At 55.4% G+C, this 26,827-nt stretch overlaps 1 protein-coding gene across 1 annotated transcript; it reads right to left on the reverse strand.

Moving 5' to 3' along the window:
- Window positions 1–801: 801 nt before the first annotated feature.
- On the reverse strand, window positions 802–21,264 carry LOC132384085 (ependymin-like). Its single transcript, XM_059955414.1, has 6 exons — window positions 21,093–21,264; window positions 20,458–20,492; window positions 17,206–17,343; window positions 10,950–11,130; window positions 7,122–7,206; window positions 802–1,320 (listed from the first exon to the last, which is right to left on the reverse strand). Exons 1-6 carry the CDS (start codon window positions 21,166–21,168, stop codon window positions 1,131–1,133), a joined length of 705 nt encoding a protein of 234 aa, XP_059811397.1. The 5' UTR covers window positions 21,169–21,264; the 3' UTR covers window positions 802–1,130.
- Between the last annotated feature and the right edge of the window lie 5,563 nt (window positions 21,265–26,827).

Raw genomic sequence — 26,827 nt, forward strand, 5'->3', positions numbered from 1 at the left:
GCAGCAGTAAGATCACAGAGGAGGAGATGTTTGCTGTCTGGAGGCAGATTAGGGTGTAACGTTTAAGGGGAGTTTAGATAAGTAGATGATAGGAGGGGTATAGAGGTTTATCAACCCTGTGCAGGTCAATGGGACTCAGCGGATTAAACATCCAGCACAGACCAGATGGGCTGAAGGGCCCTTTCCTGAGCTGTAGTGTGTTCGTTAGCCGGAAAGGAGGTACCAGCAGACCCGGCTTCAGCTTCCACTCCTGAGCGGACCCCCTGTACGATACGAAGGAAATTTGCCCTCAGACGTACCACCAGACCCCTCCGCACTGCTGCTGTCAGACTCCTGAATGGATCCCCTGTACGATACGAAGGAAATTTGCCCTCAGATGTACCACCAGACCCCTCCGCACTGCTGCTGTCAGACTCCTGAATGGACCCCTTGTACGATATCGACATTTGGCCTCGCAATCTACCTCGTTGTGATGTTGTCTTTTCTTGTTCCCCTGCGCTGCACTTTCTCTGTCGCTGTCACACCTCAGTCTGCGTTCTGGTGCAGTCTGACCTTGTCCCACCTCAATGCCCTGTGCAGTGGTCTGATCTGTACAGACAGTGTCTTGTTCCATGTATCTCTGTACCGGAATGAGCCAACGACAACACCAATACCAACGAGGGAGGGGCTCCTTCTATCCCCCTTTCAATGAGACAACAATGGGCCCCACCACCCTCCCCTCCAGGGTGCCTTCTCCTCCCAGCCCGCCGGCTTCCCGGATTCAAGTGATCGCTGGTGACCGCGGGAAACAAGAGAGGCAGGCAAGATCACATCAAACTTTATTGTGATTCGACAAATGGAGGTCAGGATGAAGAGCAAGAGGAGGCCACTCAGCCCATCTGGTCTGTTCCAACATTCAGCGAGGTCCTGTCACAGCTTCCATCGCTGCCCGATCCCCATCAAACCAGAAGACATTGGAGCAGAATTAGGCCATTCAGCCCATTGAACGTGCTCTGCCATTCCACCATGGCTGATTTATTATCCCTCTCCACCCCATTCTCCTGTCTTCTCCTCATGCCCTGACTAATCAAGAAACTATCAACCTCTGCATTATATGATTTATCATCTACAGTTGCCTGTGGCTCTGATTTTCACAGGTTTCCCCCAGTTCCCGAAATATCCAGAAACTGATCCACCCCGCTTGCATTTACCCCGGAGACGGAGATGGCCACCCATGGGTGCAGCCGCTCACTGAGAGAAGGTTCGTAGACGGGATCATCACATTCCGGAGGGGGGGTGAAGACCGTCGGATCTCGGATTCCCAGGACCAGGTCAGTGAAGCTGCAAACAAAGGCAGAAATATTGTACAAAGGAAAACCATCCGGTCCCAGGTCCTCCCAGCAGATCGCCATGGGCAAACAGACCCAACCAAAGGAGCCCAGAGACAGAGTACAGAGGAGGGAGTGGTTTACGGAGACGGGAGGGGTGCAGGGGCTAGAGGTGGTTAGAGAGACTGGAAGGGGTGTAGGGACAAGAGGGGGTTACAGAGACAGGGAAGGATGTAGGGACTGGAGGGGGTTACAGCGACAGGGAGGGGTGTAGGTGCTGGAACGGATTATGGAGACAGGGAGGGGTGTAGGGGCCAGAAGGGGTTACAGAGACAAGGAAGGGTGTAGGGGCCGGAGGGGGTTACAGAGACAGGGAGGGGTGTAGGGGCTGGAGGGGGTAACAGAGACAGGGAGGGGTGTAGGGGCTTGACGGGGTTACAGAGACAGGGAGGGGAGTAGGGACTGGAAGGGGTTACGGAGACAGGGAGGGGTGTAGGGGCCGGAGGGGGTTACCGAGACAGGGAGGGGTGTAGGGGCCGGAGGGGTTACAGAGACAGGGAGGGGTGTAGGGGCTGGAGGGGTTACAGAGACAGGGAGGGGTGTAGGGGCCAGAAGGGGTTACAGAGACAAGGAGGGGTGTAGGGGCTGGAGGAGTTACAGAGAGGGAGGGGTGTAGGGGCCATAGGGGGTTACAGAGACAGGGAGGGGTGTAGGGGCTGGAGGGGGTTACAGAGACAGGGAGGGGTGTAGGGGCCGGAGGGGTTACAGAGACAGGGAGGAGTGTAGGGGCCGGAGGGGGTTACAGAGACAAGGAGGGGTGTAGGGGCTGGAGGGGGTTACAGAGACAAGGAGGGGTGTAGGGGCCGGAGGGGGTTACAGAGACAAGGAGGGGTGTAGGGGCTGGAGGGGGTTACAGAGACAGGGAGGGGTGTAGGTGCCAGACGGGTTACAGAGACAGGGAGGGGTGTAGGGGCCGGAAGGGGTTACAGAGACAAGGAGGGGTGTAGGGGCTGGAGGGGTTACAGAGACAGGGAGGGGTGTAGGGGCCGGAAGGGGTTACAGAGACAAGGAGGGGTGTAGGGGCTGGAGGGGTTACAGAGACAGGGAGGGGTGTAGGGGCCAGAAGGGGTTACAGAGACAAGGAGGGGTGTAGGGGCTGGAGGAGTTACAGAGAGGGAGGGGTGTAGGGGCCATAGGGGGTTACAGAGACAGGGAGGGGTGTAGGGGCTGGAGGGGGTTACAGAGACAGGGAGGGGTGTAGGGGCCAGAGGGGTTACAGAGACAGGGAGGAGTGTAGGGGCCGGAGGGGGTTACAGAGACAAGGAGGGGTGTAGGGGCTGGAGGGGGTTACAGAGACAAGGAGGGGTGTAGGGGCCGGAGGGGGTTACAGAGACAAGGAGCGGTGTAGGGGCTTGACGGGGTTACAGAGACAGGGAGGGGAGTAGGGACTGGAAGGGGTTACGGAGACAGGGAGGGGTGTAGGGACTGGAAGGGGTTACGGAGACAGGGAGGGGTGTAGGGGCTGGGGGTGGGTTACAGAGACAGGGAGGGGTGTAGGGACTGGAGGGGGTTATGGAGACAGGGAGGGGTGTAGGGACTGGAGGGGGTTACAGAGACAGGGAGGGGTGTAGGGGCTGGGGGTGGGTTACAGAGACAGGGAGGGGTGTTGGGGCTGGAGGGAGTTACAGAGACAGGGAGGGGTGTAGGGACTGGAGGGGGTTACGGAGACAGGGAGGGGTGTAGGGGCCGGAAGGGGTTACAGAGACAAGGAGGGGTGTAGGGGCTTGACGGGGTTACAGAGACAGGGAGGGGAGTAGGGACTGGAAGGGGTTACGGAGACAGGGAGGGGTGTAGGGACTGGAAGGGGTTACGGAGACAGGGAGGGGTGTAGGGGCTGGGGGTGGGTTACAGAGACAGGGAGGGGTGTAGGGACTGGAGGGGGTTATGGAGACAGGGAGGGGTGTAGGGACTGGAGGGGGTTACAGAGACAGGGAGGGGTGTAGGGGCTGGGGGTGGGTTACAGAGACAGGGAGGGGTGTAGGGACTGGAGGGGGTTATGGAGACAGGGAGGGGTGTAGGGACTGGAGGGGGTTACGGAGACAGGGAGGGGTGTAGGGGCCGGAAGGGGTTACAGAGACAAGGAGGGGTGTAGGGGCCGGAGGGGGTTACAGAGACAAGGAGGGGTGTAGGGTCTGGAGGGGGTTACAGAGACAAGGAGGGGTGTAGGGGCTGGAGGGGTTACAGAGACAGGGAGGGGTGTAGGGGCCAGAAAGGGTTACAGAGACAAGGAGGGGTGTAGGGGCTGGAGGAGTTACAGAGAGGGAGGGGTGTAGGGGCCATAGGGGGTTACAGAGACAGGGAGGGGTGTAGGGGCTGGAGGGGGTTACAGAGACAGGGAGGGGTGTAGGGGCCGGAGGGGTTACAGAGACAGGGAGGAGTGTAGGGGCCGGAGGGGGTTACAGAGACAAGGAGGGGTGTAGGGGCTGGAGGGGGTTACAGAGACAAGGAGGGGTGTAGGGGCCGGAGGGGGTTACAGAGACAAGGAGGGGTGTAGGGGCTTGACGGGGTTACAGAGACAGGGAGGGGAGCAGGGACTGGAAGGGGTTACGGAGACAGGGAGGGGTGTAGGGACTGGAAGGGGTTACGGAGACAGGGAGGGGTGTAGGGGCTGGGGGTGGGTTACAGAGACAGGGAGGGGTGTAGGGACTGGAGGGGGTTACAGAGACAGGGAGGGGTGTAGGGGCTGGGGGTGGGTTACAGAGACAGGGAGGGGTGTTGGGGCTGGAAGGAGTTACAGAGACAGGGAGGGGTGTAGGGACTGGAGGGGGTTACGGAGACAGGGAGGGGTGTAGGGGCCGGAAGGGGTTACAGAGACAAGGAGGGGTGTAGGGGCTTGACGGGGTTACAGAGACAGGGAGGGGAGTAGGGACTGGAAGGGGTTACGGAGACAGGGAGGGGTGTAGGGACTGGAAGGGGTTACGGAGACAGGGAGGGGTGTAGGGGCTGGGGGTGGGTTACAGAGACAGGGAGGGGTGTAGGGACTGGAGGGGGTTATGGAGACAGGGAGGGGTGTAGGGACTGGAGGGGGTTACAGAGACAGGGAGGGGTGTAGGGGCTGGGGGTGGGTTACAGAGACAGGGAGGGGTGTTGGGGTTGGAGGGAGTTACAGAGACAGGGAGGGGTGTAGGGACTGGAGGGGGTTACGGAGACAGGGAGGGGTGTAGGGGCCGGAAGGGGTTACAGAGACAAGGAGGGGTGTAGGGGCTTGACGGGGTTACAGAGACAGGGAGGGGAGTAGGGACTGTAAGGGGTTACGGAGACAGGGAGGGGTGTAGGGACTGGAAGGGGTTACGGAGACAGGGAGGGGTGTAGGGGCTGGGGGTGGGTTACAGAGACAGGGAGGGGTGTAGGGACTGGAGGGGGTTATGGAGACAGGGAGGGGTGTAGGGACTGGAGGGGGTTACAGAGACAGGGAGGGGTGTAGGGGCTGGGGGTGGGTTACAGAGACAGGGAGGGGTGTTGGGGCTGGAGGGAGTTACAGAGACAGGGAGTGGTGTAGGGACTGGAGGGGGTTACGGAGACAGGGAGGGGTGTAGGGGCCGGAAGGGGTTACAGAGACAAGGAGGGGTGTAGGGGCTTGACGGGGTTACAGAGACAGGGAGGGGAGTAGGGACTGGAAGGGGTTACGGAGACAGGGAGGGGTGTAGGGACTGGAAGGGGTTACGGAGACAGGGAGGGGTGTAGGGGCTGGGGGTGGGTTACAGAGACAGGGAGGGGTGTAGGGACTGGAGGGGGTTATGGAGACAGGGAGGGGTGTAGGGACTGGAGGGGGTTACAGAGACAGGGAGGGGTGTAGGGGCTGGGGGTGGGTTACAGAGACAGGGAGGGGTGTAGGGACTGGAGGGGGTTATGGAGACAGGGAGGGGTGTAGGGACTGGAGTGGGTTACGGAGACAGGGAGGGGTGTAGGGGCCGGAAGGGGTTACAGAGACAAGGAGGGGTGTAGGGGCCGGAGGGGGTTACAGAGACAAGGAGGGGTGTAGGGTCTGGAGGGGGTTACAGAGACAAGGAGGGGTGTAGGGGCTGGAGGGGTTACAGAGACAGGGAGGGGTGTAGGGGCCAGAAGGGGTTACAGAGACAAGGAGGGGTGTAGGGGCTGGAGGAGTTACAGAGAGGGAGGGGTGTAGGGGCCATAGGGGGTTACAGAGACAGGGAGGGGTGTAGGGGCTGGAGGGGGTTACAGAGACAGGGAGGGGTGTAGGGGCCGGAGGGGTTACAGAGACAGGGAGGAGTGTAGGGGCCGGAGGGGGTTACAGAGACAAGGAGGGGTGTAGGGGCTGGAGGGGGTTACAGAGACAAGGAGGGGTGTAGGGGCCGGAGGGGGTTACAGAGACAAGGAGGGGTGTAGGGGCTTGACGGGGTTACAGAGACAGGGAGGGGAGCAGGGACTGGAAGGGGTTACGGAGACAGGGAGGGGTGTAGGGACTGGAAGGGGTTACGGAGACAGGGAGGGGTGTAGGGGCTGGGGGTGGGTTACAGAGACAGGGAGGGGTGTAGGGACTGGAGGGGGTTACAGAGACAGGGAGGGGTGTAGGGGCTGGGGGTGGGTTACAGAGACAGGGAGGGGTGTTGGGGCTGGAGGGAGTTACAGAGACAGGGAGGGGTGTAGGGACTGGAGGGGGTTACGGAGACAGGGAGGGGTGTAGGGGCCGGAAGGGGTTACAGAGACAAGGAGGGGTGTAGGGGCTTGACGGGGTTACAGAGACAGGGAGGGGAGTAGGGACTGGAAGGGGTTACGGAGACAGGGAGGGGTGTAGGGACTGGAAGGGGTTACGGAGACAGGGAGGGGTGTAGGGGCTGGGGGTGGGTTACAGAGACAGGGAGGGGTGTAGGGACTGGAGGGGGTTATGGAGACAGGGAGGGGTGTAGGGACTGGAGGGGGTTACAGAGACAGGGAGGGGTGTAGGGGCTGGGGGTGGGTTACAGAGACAGGGAGGGGTGTTGGGGCTGGAGGGAGTTACAGAGACAGGGAGGGGTGTAGGGACTGGAGGGGGTTACGGAGACAGGGAGGGGTGTAGGGGCCGGAAGGGGTTACAGAGACAAGGAGGGGTGTAGGGGCTTGACGGGGTTACAGAGACAGGGAGGGGAGTAGGGGCCAGAGGGGTTTACAGAGACAGGGAGGGGTGTAGGGGCCGGAGGGGGTTACGGAGACAGGGAGGGGTGTAGGGACTGGAAGGGGTTACGGAGACAGGGAGGGGTGTATGGGCTGGGGGTGGGTTACAGAGACAGGGAGGGGTGTAGGGACTGGAGGGGGTTATGGAGACAGGGAGGGGTGTAGGGACTGGAGGGGGTTACAGAGACAGGGAGGGGTGTAGGGGCTGGGGGTGGGTTACAGAGACAGGGAGGGGTGTTGGGGCTGGAGGGAGTTACAGAGACAGGGAGGGGTGTAGGGACTGGAGGGGGTTACGGAGACAGGGAGGGGTGTAGGGGCCGGAAGGGGTTACAGAGACAAGGAGGGGTGTAGGGGCCGGAGGGGGTTACAGAGACAAGGAGGGGTGTAGGGTCTGGAGGGGGTTACAGAGACAAGGAGGGGTGTAGGGGCTGGAGGGGTTACAGAGACAGGGAGGTTTGTAGGTGCCAGACGGGTTACAGAGACAGGGAGGGGTGTAGGGGCTGGAGGGGGTAACAGAGACAGGGAGGGGTGTAGGGGCTGGGTGTGGGTTACAGAGACAGGGAGGGGTTTAGGGGCCAGAAGGAAGAAAGAATACGACAGGGGCGGGATAGAATAAAGAGAGATTAAAAGCAGGAAACTTACGACTCCGAGAACCAGTGATCCTCTTGGAATTTCGCTCGGAACTGTGGCAGACATTTTACATCTGTGAAGGTCATCATGTACTTCACTGGAAACACGGAGAGGGACGGGTCAGTCTGGGACATCCACACAAAATGTCCGACCCACACGGCTGATCTGAACAGCCAGCACGGGTCATCGACACGGGAGGGGAAGAGGGGCGTACAGAGTGGGGGGACAGAGAGAGTGACGGGTACAGAGTGGGGGGACAGAGAGAGAGGGGGGACAGAGAGGGGAGACAGAGAGAGGATGGGGACAGAGAGAGAGGGGGGGACAGAGAGAGGATGGGGACAGTGGGGGGGGGACCGAGAGAGGGGAGTGGAACAAGTGGGGTGGGAGAGAGAGAAAGGGGGTGAGAGAGGGGGACAAATGGGTAGGGAAGGGGAACAAGAGGGGAGGGGAGAGAGAGGGTCAGAGGGGGAGAGAGAGGAGAGTGGGAGGGAGAGAGGGAAGAGAGGAGAGGGGGGACTGAGAGATGAGAGGGGGAGGGAGAGGCAGGAGAGAGGGGAGTGAGGGAGGAGGGAGAGAGAGAGATGAGAGGAGAAAGGGGAAGGGAGAGAGAGGGGAGAGAAAGGGTCAGAGGAGGGAGAAAGAGGGAGAGAGTAATAAGGGAAAGAGAGAGGGAGAGAGGGGTCTCGAAATTTCACTTTCGAAGGCCTCCAATCTACTAAGTGCAGCTTTGGCAGGAAACAGCCAGTCCCGATCCACACCGGCCAGATCCTTTCAGATACCTTCAAAACTGGCTGTGCTGTCTTTACGACAGTTATTTAGTTTATAATATTTTCGCTTAGTAATTCATTCGATAGTATTTTCTAGTTAGAATTAGAAGTGTTTAAAGTATATTCATCGCATGTAAAATATATCGACATGCGATGACGTCACATCCGGTTTCGCCGCGTCTTGTGGGAAAATACCGGTTTGAGATCGACACGAGGGTGGGGGCTCACCACGAGGCACACCTGAGCAGAAGTTGTTTTGCAGGCATGAGAAATCACAGTGAGAGCAACGCTGTAAGTTAATAGATAATCGATATATTGAACTAAGATGTTAATGCCGATCCTGTTAGAAGTAACGACGGTCGATAATGTTTATGCTTTCGTTAGTTAAAGAGTCGCGGATAGTTTGCATGGAAGTGTATTTAAAGTAGTCAATGGAGCAGGTAAACTCTCCCTGTATACTGCACCTTAGTGTAATGTAGTTATAGTCAGCTTTGCAAGTATTTACACTTGAAATGTGATATTAAGGAAGGAACAAATACTGTATCAATCTTGTATTGTTTTATCAACAGTTTTCACCATATGTTAATGTGAAGAGTGAACAGTAAATGGTTAATCTTACTGCGATCTGGTTCGTATTGACTGTGGTTTATCTCGACGTTAAATTCGGCGTTCGTGACACGCGAAGGAGAACGTTACACTGGCCTTTCTCCGACTTGGAATCTCAACCCACGGGCCAGACCGTTTTGTTGATCTTTACTTTGAAACTAATGGCATTATGATCGCTGGATACAAAGTGTTCCCCTTTCACTCACCCGGCCTGTCTCATCCCTTATAGCAGATCCAGAGTCACACAATCTCTCGTTGGAACTTCTACGTGCTGAGGAAGGGAACCTTTCCTGAACACATTTGACAAACTGTATCCCATCGAGTCCTTTTACAGTCTGGGACTCCCAGTCAATACGTGGGAAGCTAAAATCACCTTATGTTTCTTGCAACAGTTTGCAAGCTATTCACAAATCTTCTTATGAATCCCACGGACTGTTTGGTAGTCTATATATAAAAAAAAAATCCCTTTAACGTGGTCATTCCCCATTTCAACCCGCCAGTTCCAATCTGAGCACAGCTGTGACATTTTCTCTCGACGAGTAATGCCGCCCCTCTTCCCTGTAATCCCTCCCGCTCTGTCGCACCTAAAACAACAGAATCCCGGAATACTGAGCTGCCAGTCCTACCACTCCTGTAACCAAGTCTCACTAATGGCTGCAATATCATAATTCCAGGTGCGTTGATCTCATCTGCCTTCCCTACAACGCTTCCTGCTTTGAAACATACACACCTCAGCACTCTAGTCACACAGTGCTCAACCTTTTGATTCCTGACTGTCTGTCTTACCAACATCTCCCTCCACAACTTTCTGATGCTCTTCTCCCCACCATTCCCCCCCCCATAACTCTGGTTTAATTCCCCCCCCCCACCCCCATGCAGCACTGGCAAATCTTTCTGCTTGGATATTACAGCCCTCCAGTTCAGGTGTAAACCATCCCTCTGTACTTGTCCCACCTTCCTTGGAAGAGGGCCCAGTGATCCGAGAATCTGATGCCCTCGCTCCTGCACCACCTCCTTAGCCACGAGTTAAACTGTATAATCTTCCTAGTTCTGGCCTCACCAGCATGTGGCACGGGTAGCAATCCTGTGATCACAACCTTGGAGGTCCTGCCCTTTAACTGAGCACCCAACTCCCTCAATTCCCTATGCAGTACCGCATCACGTCCCACCAAGTCATTGGTTCCGACCCCCGGCTGCTCACCCTCCCACTTAAAGGTGCTGAGGAGTTGATCCGAGAAGTCCGAGAGGCAGAAAACCGTCTGGAAATCTCGTTCTGGTCCACAGAACCTCCTGTCTGTTCCCCTAACCAATGAATTAAGGAGATTGAGAGGGGATCTGATTGCAACATATAAGATTATTAAGGGATTGGACAATATAGAGGCAGGAAATATGTTCCAGATGCTGGGAGAGTCCAGTACCAGAGGGCATGGTTTGAGAATAAGGGGTAGGTCATTTAGGACAGAGTTAAGGAAAAACTTCTTCTCCCAGAGAGTTGTGGGGGTCTGGAATGCACTGCCTCGGAAGGTAGTGGAGGCCAATTCTCTGGATGCTTTCAAGAAGGAGCTAGATAGGTATCTTATGGTTAGGGGAATCAAGGGATATGGGGACAAGGCAGGAACAGGGTATTGATAGTAGATGATCAGCCATGATCTCAAAATGGCGGTGCAGGCTCAGAGGGCCGAATGGTCTACTTCTGTTGAATCCCCTCTCACTGCAGCCCGCTTCCCTTCTGAGCCAGATTCAGTACCAGAGACCTGCTCGCAATGGCTTCTCCCTGGAAGGGCACCATTATTGAGGGGAGCCTCTCAGAGGCTGCCTATCCCCTTTCCCTCCCCTGACAGTCGTCCAGGTACCAGCCTCCTGTAGCTCCTATCCATCAGGAGCTCAGGCTCCCGTCCCAAGCAGCTGCGTGTTGGTGTACTTTGTACAGACATGGTTATCAGAGCGACAGGACACACAAAGCTCCCACAATGGACTCATTAACCCACTCTAGGCACATTGGAGAAGTAACTTACTGGAAACTTACTTAGATCCTCTGCCCGGGCCTGCTCGAGCCAAAGATGGAGCACTCTAACACTGCCCCGCTCCAGCAATGACTGCTCCGCTGGCACCCGACTTATTTTTATCGGCTGAAACAATGAGTCACGCCAGATGAGACCTGCAGTTTTCAACTGGCTCCCATCCTACAAATACGGGTGATCCACTCGGTCAGTACAGGTAGAAGCAGAGATATTGAGAGAGACAGAGTACTCGAGAAAGTGATGAAGAGATAGGGTGAGGGAGCGTGACAGAGAGAGGGAGGAGGGAAGGAGGGAGGGAGGGCAGAAGGAAAGACAGGAGAAGAGAGAGATGGCTTAGAACCAACCCAGTGTGGGAGAGAACTGACTGCCACCTCCTGAGGGGGTTGGTTGAAGCTGAGAGGGGGAACGAGAGGGGTAAAGAGGGGGTGTAGAGTGACATTTCTTACCATTATCCTCCGCCCCGCTCCAGACGTTGGTCCGAACTCCCGCCTTAGGGATGTCAACGCTGCCGATGTAAACCTGGCCGATGAACGTGGCGTCTTTGGGAACACCAAATTTCCGGAATGGAGCACGGAGCGAGGACTTCAGGCAGGTCCCGTTGTGGGGGAAGTACCGGTACATCACGGACTGTGTGGAAGTGGGGGGGAAACAGGACAGGTTACAGAGGGTGGGGGGGGGCACTCGGACCCCGCGAGGGCCGGGACTCGTACGGAGGCACAAACCGAGAGATCAGGATCTCACCGAACCCCATCGGAAGGCCCGGATCGGGCGGATGTGACGGTGACGCCTCCAACAGTGGTGGGGAGGGGGAGGGTGGGGGTGGAAGTCTCGGACCAGAGGGCACAGCCTCAGAATTCAGGGGCATTCCATTTGGAATGGGGATGAGGACGAATTTCTTCAGCCCAACGGTGTTGAACCTGTGCAATTTGTTACCATAAATGGCTGTGGACATGTGGGCTCTTTTTAAAATCAACTTTATTGTCTTATCAAATTTACATGAGGGTGGTGGAGTGGAGTGGAGGTGCTCCTTCCCTCCGCCAGCCTGCAGGTCACCCTTGGGCAAGGGGTAGCACCGGCTTAGCCCCTGATCAGGGTCACTTGAAGCTGAGGGGGTAGATGGTGCAGATCACAAGTCCTGGTTATGCGACCACTGACAATCTCTGAGGAGTATTCACAATGGCTGGTAGAGACGCTGCCCAGACAAAGACAGTGACAAGCCACCTCAATCATCGCCGTGGGAAGACGCCGATCGCCCGCGTCACCTAACGGACAAACAGACGTCTCCGTGCATTAGGAATCTGCTGTGGCGTGTTGCTCGGGGTGCAGTAAACATTCACTAATGGTAAAGACTAAAGGGCTATACAAAAATAACGTTAGAGGTTGGAGAATGAGCACGAAATGAAAGTGCGCATCAAAGTCCTGAGGAAGGGCCCAGTCTATTTATTCCTCTCTGTAGATGCTGCCTGACCTGCAGTATTTTGTGCGCGTGCCTCTGGGTTTCCAGCATCCAAAGGACGTCTTGTGTTTGTGAGTGCATAAGTACCAGAAGTATTTGCGATGTCTAAAGTGTTTCCAGTGCAGTGATGGGGTAATAGAGGGGGTGGTGGTGGGCAAAGTAGAATGGTTGATCAGATTAATTTGCTGAGGGGAAGAAATTGCATGCAGGTTTAATTTACGCTTATTGTGAATAGAGTCGTAGAAAAGTACAGCAGAGAAACAGGCCCTTTGGCCCATCTACTCCATTCCGAATCGTTTAACCTACTCCCAATGACCTGCACCGGGACCACAGCCCTCCACTCCCCTCCCATCCATGTACCTACCCAAACTTCTCTTCAACGTTGGAATCGAGCTCGCATTCACCACTTACGCTAGCAGCTCGTTCCACACTCTCACCACCCTCCGAGTGAAGAAGTTTCCCCTCGTGTTCCCCTTAAACTTTTTCACCTTTCACCCTCAACCCGTGACCTCTGGTTGAAGTCCCACCCAACCTCACTGGAAAAAGCCAGCTTGCATTTACCCTATCTATACCCCTGATCGTTTTATATACCTCTGCTAAATCTCCCCTCAATCTTCTGTGTTCGGAAGTTGGAACCTATTCGATCTTTCCCTGTAACTCGGGTCCCCCAGACCCGGCAACATCCTTGTAAATTTTCTCTGTGCTCGTTCAAACTTATGTGGGGCTCTCAGTACCAGTAACCGTGGTGTTAACTGTTTGGCTTCTCGGTGTTGTTATTTAACAAAATGGCTTCTCTGTGATGCTGTAATGGGTTCCTGTGTCTGGAATGTTTGGGTTATGACTGCAGATAAGGGGGGGGACTAACCAATGGAGAATTGTTATGTTATCTTGTACGTGTGAGCTGAGCGGGAGTTCGTGGCCTTTCTCGGGAGGCGAGCGAGGAGGACAGACGTGTGAGGAGGGACAGCGGATACTGGACATCGGCGGTTTGGACGGTGACTGAAGACTCAGAAGGTCGTTGTGAATGGAACCAGAGGTGTGATCTCCGACGTATTAAAACTGTGCACAAACAGATGAACTTGCTGATTTGGCGTCTTTAGGTTATCTGTTTCCGCTAACCCATCACTAAGGAATAACTATAAAGTTGCAATTATTTACTCGCCTTCGGTGTATTGTCTGGTATTTGTGTTGTGGGCATGTACCTATGAGGGGAGGAGGGAAGAGAAGAGAGCGATAGTTTTAGGGGACTCTATAGTTAGGGGGGCAGATAGGAGATTTTGTGGGGCAGATCGGGAGTCTCGGATGGTATGTTGCCTCCCTGGTGCCGGGGTCCGGGACATCTCAGATCGGGTGCAGGCTATTCTTGAGAACGAGGGCATGAACCCAGATGTAGTGGTCCATGTAGGGACCAACGATGTAGGTAAGGTGAGTGAGGGGGTCCTGCTTAGAGAGTTCAGGGAGTTAGGAGTGAAGCTGAAAGGCAGGACCTCCAGGGTGACAATCTCGGGATTGCTACCTGTGCCACGTGCAAGTGAGGCGAAGAATAGAATGATTATGCACATTAATACGAGGCTGAGAGCATGGTGCAGGAAGGAAGGGTTCAGGTTTTTGGATAATTGGTCTTTGTTCCAGGGACATTGGGATCTGTTTCGAAGGGACGGTCTACATCTGAACCGGAGGGGTACTAACATTCTTGCAGGAGTGTTTGCCAGTGCTGCTCGGGGGGGTTTAAACTAGATGTGCAGGGGGCAGGGATCCAGATCCAGAGGGTTGGTCAGAAGGTGCATGGGGTTAAGTGTGTAGAAGGTTTGGGTGATCTTGAGAAGGTCATCAAAATTCAGGGTGCAATTAGCCCGATGGAAGTTCAAGGAGCTGGGTTAGGTACAGTAGACAGTCTTTTAAGCAAAGAGAGGAGGAATGAGCTAAGAATTCTATACTTGAATGCACGTAGTGTCAGAAATAAGGCAGATGAGCTTGAAGCTCAGATGAAAATGGGGAACTACGATATTGTCGGGATAACGGAGACATGGCTGCAAGGGGATCAGGCCTGGGAATTGAGCGTACCAGGGTATACATGCTATCATAGAGACAGAAATATGGGAAGAGGGGGTGGGGTGGCCCTGTTGGTGAGGAATGAGATTCAGTCCTTAGCAAGAGGTGACTTGGGAACAGGGGAAGTAGAGTCTGTGTGGATTGAGCTGAGGAACAGTAAGAGTAAAAAGACCCTAATGGGTGTTGTGTACAGGCCCCCAAACAGTAGCGTGGATATTGGGTACAAGTTGATTAGGGAGTTAACATTGGCATGTGCTAAAGGTAATGTAGTCGTTATGGGAGATTTCAACATGCAGGTGAATTGGGAGAATCAGGTAGGTGCTGGACCCCAGGATAGGGGGTTTGTGGAGTGTCTAAGGGATGTATTTTTGGAACAGCTTGTGCTTGAGCCAACCAGGAACGAGGCTATTTTGGACTTGGTGATGTGTAATGAACAGGAATTGATAAGTGATCTTGAAGTAAAGGAGCCATTAGGAAGTAGTGATCATAACATGATAAGTTTTTATCTACAATTTGAGAGGGATAAGGGCAGATCAGAGGTGTCAGTGTTGCAATTAAATAAAGGAGACTACGGAGCCATGAGGGAAGAGCTGGCCAAAGTTAAATGGGCGGATGCCCTGGCAGGAAAGACAGTGGATCAGCAGTGGCAGATATTCTTGGGCATAATATAAAAGATGCAAAAGCAGTTCATTCCAATGAGAAGGAAGGATTCAAAGAGGGGGAAGGGGCCACAGTGGTTGACAAAGGAAGTCAGAGATTGTATAGCATTAAAGAAAAAGAAGTATGACAGGGCTAAGATGAGTGGGAATACAGATGATTGGGAAAGTTTTAAGGAGCAGCAGATCTTGACTAAAAAAGCAATACGGAGAGAAAAAATCAGGTATGAGCTCGGTCTAGCCAGGAATATAAAAGGGGATAGCAAAAGCTTTTTTAGCTATGTGAAGAGAAAGAAGATAGTTAAGAACAATGTTGGCCCCTTGAAGAATGAATTGGGAGAAATTGTTATGGGAAACAGGGAAATGGCAACAGAATTTAATGCGTACTTTAGATCTGTCTTCACCAGGGAGGACACAAGCAATCTCCCAGATGTATAGATGGGCCAGGGTCATAAGATATCAGAGGAATTGAGACAGATTGACATTAGGAAAGAAACTGTGATGAGTAGACTGGTAGGACTGAAGGCTAATAAATCCCCGGGTCCAGATGGTCTGCATCCGAGGGTTCTAAAAGAGGTGGCTCAGGAAATTGCGGATGCATTGGTAATCATTTTCCAATGTTCCTTAGATTCAGGATCAGTTCCTGAAGGTTGGAGAGTGGCTAATGTTATCCCACTTTTCAAGAAGGGAGGGAAGGAGTGGGAAGATGCTTGAGTCCATTATTAAGGACGAAATAGTGGCACATCTTGATGGCGGTAATAGAATTAGGCCGAGCCAGCATGGATTTACCAAGGGCAAATCATGCTTGACTAATCTGTTGGAGTTTTTTGAGGGTGTAACAAGGATGTTAGACGAGGGTAAGCCAGTGGATGTTGTATACCTAGATTTTCAGAAGGCATTCGATAAGGTGCCACATAGGAGATTGGTGAGTAAAATCAGAGCTCATGGCATTGGGGGCAGGGTTTCAACATGGATAGAAAACTGGTTGGCAGATAGAAAGCAAAGGGTAGCAGTGAATGGGTGTTTCTCGGACTGGCTGGAGGTGACTAGTGGGGTACCACAGGGCTCTGTATTGGGACCACAACTCTTTACGATTTATGTCAATGATTTAGATGAGGGCATTGAAAACTATATCAGCAAGTTTGCTGACGATACTAAACTGGGTGGCAGTGTGACATGCGAAGAGGACTTTAGGAGAATACAGGGAGACTTGGATAGGCTGGGTGAGTGGGCAGATACTTGGCAGATGTCATTCAATGTGAATAAATGTGAAGTTATCCACTTTGGAAGCAGGAACAAGAGGGCAGAGTATTGTCTGAACGGTGTAGAGTTAGGTAAGGGAGAAATGCAAAGAGACCTAGGAGTCCTAGTTCACCAGTCTATGAAGGTGAATGAGCAAGTGCAACAGGCAGTGAAGAGGGCAAATGGAATGTTGGCCTTTGTTACAAGGGGAATTGAATACAAGAGCAAGGATGTTCTTTTGCATTTGCACAGGGCCCTGGTGAGAGCACACCTGGAATATTGTGTACAGTTTTGGTCTCCAGGTTTGAGGAAGGTCGTTCTGGCAGTTGAGGAAGTGCAGCATAGATTCACTAGGTTGATTCCTGGGATGGCAGGGCTGTCTTACGCAGAGAGATTGGAGAGATTGGGCTTGTACACACTGGAATTGAGGAGATTGAGAGGGGATCTGATTGAAACGTTTAAGATAATTAAAGGATTTGATAGGATTGAGGCAGGAAATATGTTCCAGATGTTGGGAGAGTCCAGTACCAGAGGGCATGGATTGAGAATAAGAGGTCAGTTATTTAAAACAGAGTTGAGGAAGAGCTTCTTCTCCCAGAGAGTTGTGCAGGCGTGGAATGCACTACCTCGGAAGACGGTGGAGGCCAATTCTCTGGATGCTTTCAAGAAGGAGCTGAATAGATATCTGATGGATAGGGGAATCAAGGGATATGGGGACAAGGCAGGGACTGGGTATTGATAGTGAATGATCAGCCATGATCTCAGAATGGCGGTGCAGACTCGAGGGGCCAAATGGTCTACTTCTGCACCTATTGTCTATTGTCTATTGTACCGTGGGGGCATTACACCGAAGTATTGCACTATTAGCAATACTTCGTATTGCAGGGTGTTCACCCTAGGCGAATGGGAGTAAAATGGGGACAAGGACACTACACTTATTTCCATCCTTCCTGTAGGCTGGTGACTAAAATAGCACACCATCCTCCGAATTGGGCCTCACCCACGTCTTGTTCAAATTCAGCACACCGTTCCGTCTCCTTTACTCAGTACGTTGATTTATGAAGGCCAACGTGCCTGATACTCCGAGCCTGCGATGCTGCTGCCAGTGGGATTTTCACGCGCCTGTGCACACGTGGACGTGTGCAGGTGACATTAAACTTAACTCTGAGCTTTTTTTTTTAAGGTCAATGCACTGAAAACGCAAGGAGCTCGGGGAGCGCCAATGGAGAGGAACGCACAGCAGGAGTCAGGCCTTTCCGAGTGAAAATGGGCCCAGTTTGGTGCCCGTCCCCTCACCTCCTGGAACAGCAGAATGTCCACCTGCTTCCACTGCTGATGTCCCCCTCTGAAGACGAACACGCTTTTGTAAAATCTCTTGTTAATCGCGTCGTAGGAGAAGTTCCCGTAATTGTCTACGAAATTGACTGGGTGAAACTGTGTGGAAGGAAGGCAGTCAGTCAGACGGTGAGATCTGGGGAGGGGATGAGGGTTCAGGTTTGGGTGCGGGCTTGGACGGAGCCTCAGATTTGGATTTGACTTCCCCAGTGGAGTTGCGGATCCAGGGCTCTGGCCATCAGGCCTCAGATTCCAGGTTTCCAGTCGGCATTTGGCCTTTGATTACATGGAAACATAGAAAACCTACAGCACAATACAGGCCCTTCGCCCATCAAAGCTGTGCCCAACATGTCCCTACCTTGGAAAAATAGAAAGCTGTGGGTAAGCCTAGAAATTTCTAAACTCCACGTACCTATCCAAAAGTCTGTTAAAAGACCCCATCGTATCCACCTCCACCACCATCACCGGCAGCCCATTCCACGCACTCACCACTCTCTGCGTAAAAAACTCACCCCTGACATCTCCTCTGTACCTACTCCCCAGCATCTTAAACCTGTGTCCTCTTGTGGCAACCATTTCAGCCCTGGGAAAAAGCCTCTGACTATCCACACGATCAATGCTTCTCATTACCTTATACACCTCTGTCAGGTCACGTCTCGTCCTCCGTCGCTCCAAGGAGAAAAGGCCGAGTTCACTCAACCTATTCTCATAAGGCATGCTCCCCAATCCAGGCAACATCCTTGTAAATCTCCTCTGAACCCTTTCTATAGATTCCACATCCTTCCTCTAGTGAGGCGACCAGAACTGAGCACAGTACTCCAAGTGGGGTCTGACCCGAGTACTATATAGCTGCAACATTACCTCTCAGCTCCTAAATTCAATTCCACGATTAATGAAGGCCAATGCACCATATGCCTTCTCAACCACAGAGTCAACCTGCGCAGCTGCTTTGAGAGTCCTATGGACTCAGACCCCAAGATCCCTCTGATTCTCCACACCGCCAAGAGACTTACCATTAATACTATATTCTGCCATCATATTTGACCTACCAAAATGAACCACTTCACACTTGTCTGGGTTGAACTCCATCTGCCACTTCTCAGCCCAGTTTTGCATCCTATCGATGTCCCGCTGTAACCTCTAACAGCCCTCCACACTATCCACAACACCTCCAACCTTTGTGTCTTCAGCAAATTTACTAACCCATCCCTCCACTCCCTCATCCGGGTCATTTATAAAAATCATGAAGAGTAGGGGTCCCAGAACAGATCCCTGAGGCACACCACTGGTGACTGACCTCCATGCGGAATATGACCCGTCTACAACCACTCTTTGCCGTCTGTGAGCAAGCCAGTTCTCGATCCACAAAGCAATATCCCCTTGGATCCCATGCTTGCTTACTTTCTCAATAAGCCTTGCATGAGGTACCTTATCAAATGCCTTGCTGAAATCCATATACACTACATCTACTGGTCTACCTTCATCAATTGTTTAGTCACATCCTGAAAAAATTAATTCAGGCTCACGAGGCACAACCTGCCTTTGACAAAGCCACGCTGACTATTCCTAATCATCAACCCCAGGACTTGCTGATGAATATAAATCCAGGCCTCAACTCGGGTCTCTCCAGAGGTGCCTCAGCACCAGACTCTCCACTGGCCAGTACCCTGAACACTAGGCCTCAGCTCAGGACTCTCCAATGACCGGTACCCTGAACACTAGGCCTCAGCTCAGGACTCTCCAATGACCGGTACCCTGAACCCTAGGCCTCAGCTCAGGACTCTCCAATGACCGGTACCCTGAACACTAGGCCTCAGCTCAGGACTCTCCAATGACCGGTACCCTGAACACTAGGCCTCAGCTCAGGACTCTCCACTGGCCAGTACCCTGAACACTAGGCCTCAGCTCAGGACTCTCCAATGACCGGTACCCTGAACACTAGGCCTCAGCTCAGGACTCTCCACTGGCCAGTACCCTGAACACTAGGCCTCAGCTCAGGACTCTCCAATGACCGGTACCCTGAACACTAGGCCTCAGCTCAGGACTCTCCAATGACCGGTACCCTGAACACTAGGCCTCAGCTCAGGACTCTCCACTGGCCAGTACCCTGAACCCTAGGCCTCAGCTCAGGACTCTCCACTGGCCGGTACCCTGAACACTAGGCCTCAGCTCAGGACTCTCCACTGGCCAGTACCCTGAACACTAGGCCTTAGCTCAGGGCTCTCCACTGGCCGGTACCCTGAACACTAGGCCTCAGCTCAGGACTCTCCACTGGCCAGTACCCTGAACACTAGGCCTCAGCTCAGGACTCTCCACTGGCCAGTACCCTGAACCCTAGGCCTCAGCTCAGGACTCTCCACTGGCCAGTACCCTGAACACTAGGCCTCAGCTCAGGACTCTCCACTGGCCAGTACCCTGAACCCTAGGCCTCAGCTCAGGACTCTCCACTGGCCAGTACCCTGAACACTAGGCCTCAGCTCAGGACTCTCCAATGACCAGTACCCTGAACACTAGGCCTCAGCTCAGGACTCTCCACTGGCCGGTACCCTGAACCCTAGGCCTCAGCTCAGGACTCTCCAATGACCGGTACCCTGAACCCTAGGCCTCAGCTCAGGACTCTCCACTGGCCAGTACCCTGAACACTAGGCCTCAGTTTGGGATGGTCTGATAACCGGTATTCTGAACCTTAGCACCAGGCTCTCTGATGACTAGGCTTCAAGCTGCAGGTCTTGGTGACTGGTGCACCCTCCTGCAACAGGGGTCCCAGGGAGAGGGGGCCCACACTCCGGATACAGGGAGACCATGGGCACTATGGGCCTGTTCCTGCAGAAATGTGGCTCCGGGTCAACGTCCCATCAGGCCATGCCATTCAGGGACTTCTGCTAGTATTGCTCATTGTGATGGTCTGCGCTGGATCGTAACGCTCTGTGCTGTGTATGACTACGTGTTGGAGTTTTGCCCCCTTGGTGCTGGAAGAGCAGCGTTTCGTTTGGCTGCATAACGCCCACGGGAGAGTAACAATCAAACCTGAACCTGATTGGAGCTGGCAGTTTGTAATGAGAGGCCATCAGTTAATGACTGCACCGTGATGGCTTCCCTTGGTAGCAGCGATCACAATAAAGTGCAACTGGGAACTCAGTTTCCGGGACGGGGGAAGTGGCCCAAACGCGGTTGGGTTTTGAAATCCATAAGCACAGTGCTGGTTATACTCACCACAGACACCATTCCTTCCATTTGGTCCGGAGAAGCTGTGGGATTCAGGGGAAGGGAAAAACGGGAGAGGAGTCAGTTGGCGCCCGCTTGGGTTGAGGCTGACCGTGATTCTGGGATGGCGGAGAACCGTCCACGGTTTCCAGACGGGGACGTGCGGGGTGGGGCGTGCGTTACCCGAGAGCAGCTCGATGTGGGGTGGCGGGGGGGTCGGAGGTGTAAATCCTGACACCGCAGGGTCCCCGGAGCACGTGCAGGCCATTCGGCCTACTGTACCATACTGACCAAGGTGCCCAGAGGAACAGGTCCCAGTAAGACCCCACACTCTGAACATTACCCCGCAGTTCCCTCTGAATCTACTCCCCCTCCCTCTCGGCTCTCACCTGGTTTCAGACTCCCCCACCCTGGGGAGAAGACTGTGTCTGTCCACCTCGTCTACCCCCCACCCCCGCACCGTGAGTTTATAAGGTCACCCCTCAGCCTCCGTCACTCCAAGGAAAGCCCGTTCAGTCTCTCCCTGTGTTCCGGGATCATCCCGGGGAATCTTCCCCACCCCCTTTCCAGATCGTCGATATCCCCTCCCTCCTCGACCACCAGGCGTCCGGAACGGCCTCGCAAAGGTCTGGAATTTCACTCACTGCAGCGTTGGGGGCTGTCCAGCGCAGAGGCCAGGGCCAGTAGGCAGAAGATGGGCAGAGTGGCCAGCAGCTTCATGCTGAGACACGGGGCTCCAAGATACACCTGGGGACGGAGCGGAGAGCGTCGAATCGGTTTCTTCAGCTGTGGGATGTTCAGCGGGAGTTCACGATATTCAATGGAGGTCCAGACCCATGTGTCTGCTCCTCTAACCCCTCAGTGTATCAGTAACTGACCCCTCCCAGACTCTGTAACGCCCCTCCCTCTCCGTCCAACCCCTCCCAGACTCTGTAACACCCCTGTCAGTCCATCCAACCCCTCCCAGACTCTGTAACACCCCTCCCTCACCGTCCAACCCCTCCCAGACTCTGTAACGCCCCTCCCTCTCCGTCCAAACAGTCCCAGACTCTGTAACACCCCTCTCTCTCCGTCCAACCACTCCCAGACTCTGTAACACCCCTGTCAGTCCATCCAACCCCTCCCAGACTCTGTAACGCCCCTCCCTCTCCGTCCAAACCATCCCAGACTCTGTAACACCCCTCTCTCTCCGTCCAACCACTCCCAGACTCTGTAACACCCCTGTCAGTCCATCCAACCCCTCCCAGACTCTGTAACGCCCCTCCCTCTCCGTCCAACCCCTCCCACACTCTGTAACACCCCTCCTTCTCCGTCCAACCCCTCCCAGACTCTGTAACGCCACTCCCTCTCCGTCCAAACCGTCCCAGACTCTGTAACACCCCTCACTCTCCGTCCAACCCCTCCCAGACTCTGTAACGCCCCTCCCTCTCCGTCCAAACCGTCCCACACTCTGTAACACCCCTCCCTCTCCGTCCAACCCCTCCCAGACTCTGTAACGCCCTCCCTCTCCGTCCAACCCCTCCCAGATTCTGTAACACCCCTCCCTCTCCGTCCAAACCGTCCCACACTCTGTAACACCCCTCCCTCTCCGTCCAACCCCTCCCAGACTCTGTAACGCCCCTCCCTCTCCGTCCAAACCGTCCCACACTCTGTAACACCCCTCCCTCTCCGTCCAACCCCTCCCAGACTCTGTAACGCCCCTCCCTCTCCGTCCAAACCGTCCCACACTCTGTAACACCCCTCCCTCTCCGTCCAACCCCTCCCAGACTCTGTAACGCCCCTCCCTCTCCGTCCAACCCCTCCCAGATTCTGTAACACCCCTCCCTCTCCGTCCAAACCGTCCCACACTCTGTAACACCCCTCCCTCTCCGTCCAACCCCTCCCAGACTCTGTAACGCCCCTCCCTCTCCGTCCAAACCGTCCCACACTCTGTAACACCCCTCCCTCTCCGTCCAACCCCTCCCAGACTCTGTAACGCCCCTCCCTCTCCGTCCAACCCCTCCCAGATTCTGTAACACCCCTCCCTCTCCGTCCAAACCGTCCCACACTCTGTAACACCCCTCCCTCTCCGTCCAACCCCTCCCAGACTCTGTAACGCCCCTCCCTCTCCGTCCAAACCGTCCCACACTCTGTAACACCCCTCCCTCTCCGTCCAACCCCTCCCAGACTCTGTAACGCCCCTCCCTCTCCGTCCAACCCCTCCCAGATTCTGTAACAACCCTCCCTCTCCGTCCAACCCCTCCCAGACTCTGTAACGCCCCTCCCTCTCCGTCCAACCCCTCCCAGACTCTGTAACACCCCTGTCAGTCCATCCAACCCCTCCCAGACTCTGTAACACCCCTGTCAGTCCATCCAACCCCTCCCAGACTCTGTAATGCCCCTCCCTCTCTGTCCAACCCCTCCCACACTCTGTAACACCCCTGTCAGTCCATCCAACCACTCCCAGACTCTGTAATGCCCCTCCCTCTCCGTCCAACCCCTCCCAGACTCTGTAACACCCCTCCCTCACCGTCCAACCCCTCCCAGACTCTGTAACACCACTCCCTCTCCGTCCAACCCCTCCCAGACTCTGTAACACCCCTCCCTCTCCGTCCAACCCCTCCCACACTCTGTAACACCCCTGTCAGTCCATCCAACCCCTCCCAGACTCTGTAACGCCCCTCTCTCTCCATCCAACCCCTCCCAGACTCTGTAATGCCCCTCCCTCACCATCCAACCCCTCCCAGACTCTGTAACGCCCCTCCCTCTCCGTCCAACCCCTCCCAGACTCTGTAATGCCCCTCCCTCTCCGTCCAACCCCTCCCAGACTCTGTAACACCCCTCCCTCACCGTCCAACCCCTCCCAGACTCTGTAACACCCCTCCCTCTCCGTCCAACCACTCCCAGACTCTGTAACACCCCTCCCTCTCCATCCAACCCCTCCCAGACTCTGTAATGCCCCTCCCTCACCATCCAACCCCTCCCAGACTCTGTAACGCCCCTCCCTCTCCGTCCAACCCCTCCCAGACTCTGTAATGCCCCTCCCTCTCCGTCCAACCCCTCCCAGACTCTGTAACACCCCTCTCTCTCCATCCAACCCCTCCCAGACTCTGTAATGCCCCTCCCTCTCCGTCCAACCCCTCCCAGACTCTGTAACACCCCTCCCTCACCGTCCAACCCCTCCCAGACTCTGTAACACCCCTCCCTCTCCATCCAACCCCTCCCAGACTCTGTAATGCCCCTCCCTCTCCGTCCAACCCCTCCCAGACTCTGTAACACCCCTCCCTCACCGTCCAACCCCTCCCAGACTCTGTAACACCCCTCCCTCTCCGTCCAACCACTCCCAGACTCTGTAACACCCCTCCCTCTCCGTCCAAACTGTCCCAGACTCTGTAACACCCCTCCCTCTCTGTCCAAACTGTCCCAGACTCTGTAACACCCCTCACTCTCCGTCCAACCCCTCCCAGATTCTGTATCACCCCTGTCAGTCCATCCAACCACTCCCACACTCTGTAATGCCCCTCCCTCTCCGTCCAACCCCTCCCAGACTCTGTAACGCCCCTCCCTCTCCGTCCAAACCGTCCCACACTCTGTAACACCCCTCCCTCTCCGTCCAACCCCTCCCAGACTCTGTAACGCCCCTCCCTCTCCGTCCAACCCCTCCCAGACTCTGTAACGCCCCTCCCTCTCCGTCCAACCCCTCCCAGACTCTGTAACACCACTCCCTCTCCGTCCAACCCCTCCCAGATTCTGTAACACCCCTCCCTCTCCGTCCAACCCCTCCCAGACTCTGTAACACCCCTGTCAGTCCATCCAACCCCTCCCAGACTCTGTAATGCCCCTCCCTCTCTGTCCAACCCCTCCCACACTCTGTAACACCCCTGTCAGTCCATCCAACCACTCCCAGACTCTGTAACGCCCCTCCCTTTCCGTCCAACCCCTCCCAGACTCTGTAACGCCCCTCCCTTTCCGTCCAACCCCTCCCAGACTCTGTAACGCCCCTCCCTCTCCGTCCAACCCCTCCCAGACTCTGTAACACCCCTCCCTCTCTGTCCAACCCCTCCCAGACCCAGTAATGCCCTCTCTGTCCATCCAACCACCCCCAGACCCAGTAATGCCCTCTCTGACTGTCCAACCCCTCCCAGACTCTGTAACGCCCCTCCCTTTCCGTCCAAACCCTTCCAGACTCTGTAACACCCCTCCCTCTCCGTCCAACCCCTCCCAGACCCAGTAACGCCCTCCCTCTCCGTCCAACCCCTCCCAGACCCAGTAATGCCCTCTCTGTCTGTCCAACCCCTCCCAGACTCTGTAATGCCCATCCCTCTCCGTCCAACTCCTCCCAGACCCAGTAATGCCCTCTCTGTCTGTCCAACCCCTCCCAGACTCTGTAATACCCCTCCCTCTCCATCCAACCCCGAGGATATGTAACGCCCCTCCCTCTTCGTCCAACCCCTACTGGTCTCTGTACTCTCCCCCCCTCCCTCTCTGAGCAAAACGAGCCGGTCTCAGTAACCCACCACCCACTCTCAATCCACACCCAGTCTCTTTAATTTCCTCCTTCCTCTCTGTCCAAACACTCCCTGTCTCTGTAAACCCCACCAGCCCCTACACCCCTCCCTATCTCAGTAACCCCCTCCGACCCCTACACCCCTCCCTGTCTCTGTCACCCTCTCCCTCTCCTGCACACCTCACTGTCTCTGTCGCCCTCTCCCTCTCCTACACCCCTCCCTGACTGTCACCCTCTCCCTCATCCATACCCCTCCCTCTCTCTGTCACCCTCTCCCTCCCCGACAACCCTCCCTGTCTCTGTCACCCTCACCCTTCTCTACACCCCTCCCCATCTCTGCGACCCTCTCCCTCCCCGTAAACCCCTCCCGGTCTCTGTCATTCTCTCCCTCCCCTACACCCCTCCCCATCTCTGTCACCCTCTCCCTCCCCTACACCCCTCCCCGTCTCTGTCAGCCTCTCCCTCCCCTACACCTCCCCGTCTCTGTCACCCTCTCCCTCCCCTACACCCCTTCCCGTCTCAGTCACACTCCCCCCTACACCCCTCCCCGTCTCTGTCACCCTCTCCCTCCCCTACACCCATTCCCGTCTAAGTAACCCTCTCGCCTACACCCCTCCCCGTCTCTGTCACCCTCTCCCTCCCTGTCTCTGTCACCCTCTCCCCCCCGTCTCTGTCACCCTCTCCCTCCCCTACACCCATTCCCATCTCAGTCACCCTCTCCCTCCCCTACACCCATTCCCGTCTCAGTCACCCTCTCGCCTCTCGCCTACACCCCGCCCCGTCTCTGTCACCCTCTCCCTCCCCGTCTCTGTCACCCTCTCCCTCCCTGTCTCTGTCACCCTCTCCCTCCCCGTCTCTGTCACCCTCTCCCTCCCCATTTCTGTGACCCTCTCCCTCCCCTATCTCTGTGACCCAGTCCCTCCCCTACACTCCTCCCCGTCTCTGTCACCCTCACCCTCCCCTACACCTCTCTCTGTCTCTGTCACCCTCTCCCTCCCCTACACCACCCCGTCTCTGTCACCCTCTCCCTCCTCTGCAACCCCCGTCTCTGTCACCCTCTCCCTCCCCTACACCCCCTCCCCGTCTCTGTTACCCACTCCCTCCCCTACACCCCTTCCGGTCTCTGTCACCCTCTCACCTACACCTCTCCCCGTCTCTGTCACCCTCTCCCTCCCCTACACCTCCCTGTCTCAGTCACCCTCTCCCTCCCCTACACCCCTCCCCGTCTCTGTCACCCAATCCCTCTCCTACACCCCTCCCTGTCTCTGTCACCCTCTCCCCTACAATCCTCTACCTCTGTTACCCTCTCCCTCCCCTACACCCCTCCCCGTCTCTGTGACCCTGTCCCTCCCCTACAAGCCTCCCCGTCTCTGTCACACTCACCCTCCCCTACACCCCCCGTCTCTCTCACCCTCTTCCTCCCCTACACCCCCTCCCTGTCTCAATCACCCTCACCCTCCCCTACACACCCCCCATCTCTGACACCCTCCCTCCCCTACACCCCCCGTCGCTGTCAGCATCCCTCCCCTACACCCCTCCCTGTCTCTGTCACCCTCTCCACTACACCCCTCCCCGTCTCTGTCACCCTCTCCACTGCACCCCTCCCCCGTCTCTGTCACCCTCTCCCTCCCCTACACCCCTCCCTGTCTCTGTCACCCTCTCCCTCCCCGTCTCTGTCACGCACTCCCTCCCCGTCTCTGTCACCCTTTCCCCCCCCCCCGTCTCTGTCACCCTCTCCCTCCCCGTCTGTGTCACCCTCTCCCCCCCCCGTCTCTGTCACCCTCTCCCCCCCCTACACCCCTCCCGTCACTCTGACCCTCTCCCTCCCCGTCTCTGTCACCCTCTCCCTCCCCTACTCCCCTCTCCGTCGCTGTCACCCTCTCCCTCCCCGTC

This window comes from Hypanus sabinus, chromosome 31 (genome assembly GCF_030144855.1).
Source record: "Hypanus sabinus isolate sHypSab1 chromosome 31, sHypSab1.hap1, whole genome shotgun sequence".
Classification (NCBI taxonomy): domain Eukaryota; kingdom Metazoa; phylum Chordata; class Chondrichthyes; order Myliobatiformes; family Dasyatidae; genus Hypanus; species Hypanus sabinus.

What these genes read in the sequence shown, in the direction of transcription:
- LOC132384085 (XM_059955414.1), bottom strand. Translation starts at nt 21,168, where the DNA reads ATGAAGCTGCTGGCCACTCTGCCCATCTTCTGCCTACTGGCCCTGGCC. An exon ending in ACATTCTGCTGTTCCAGGAG is followed by an intron (nt 11,131 to 17,205) that starts GTGAGGGGACGG and finishes ACTTCCACACAG; the next exon opens with TCCGTGATGTACCGGTACTT. An exon ending in GATCACTGGTTCTCGGAGTC is followed by an intron (nt 1,321 to 7,121) that starts GTAAGTTTCCTG and finishes CTTTGTTTGCAG; the next exon opens with CTTCACTGACCTGGTCCTGG.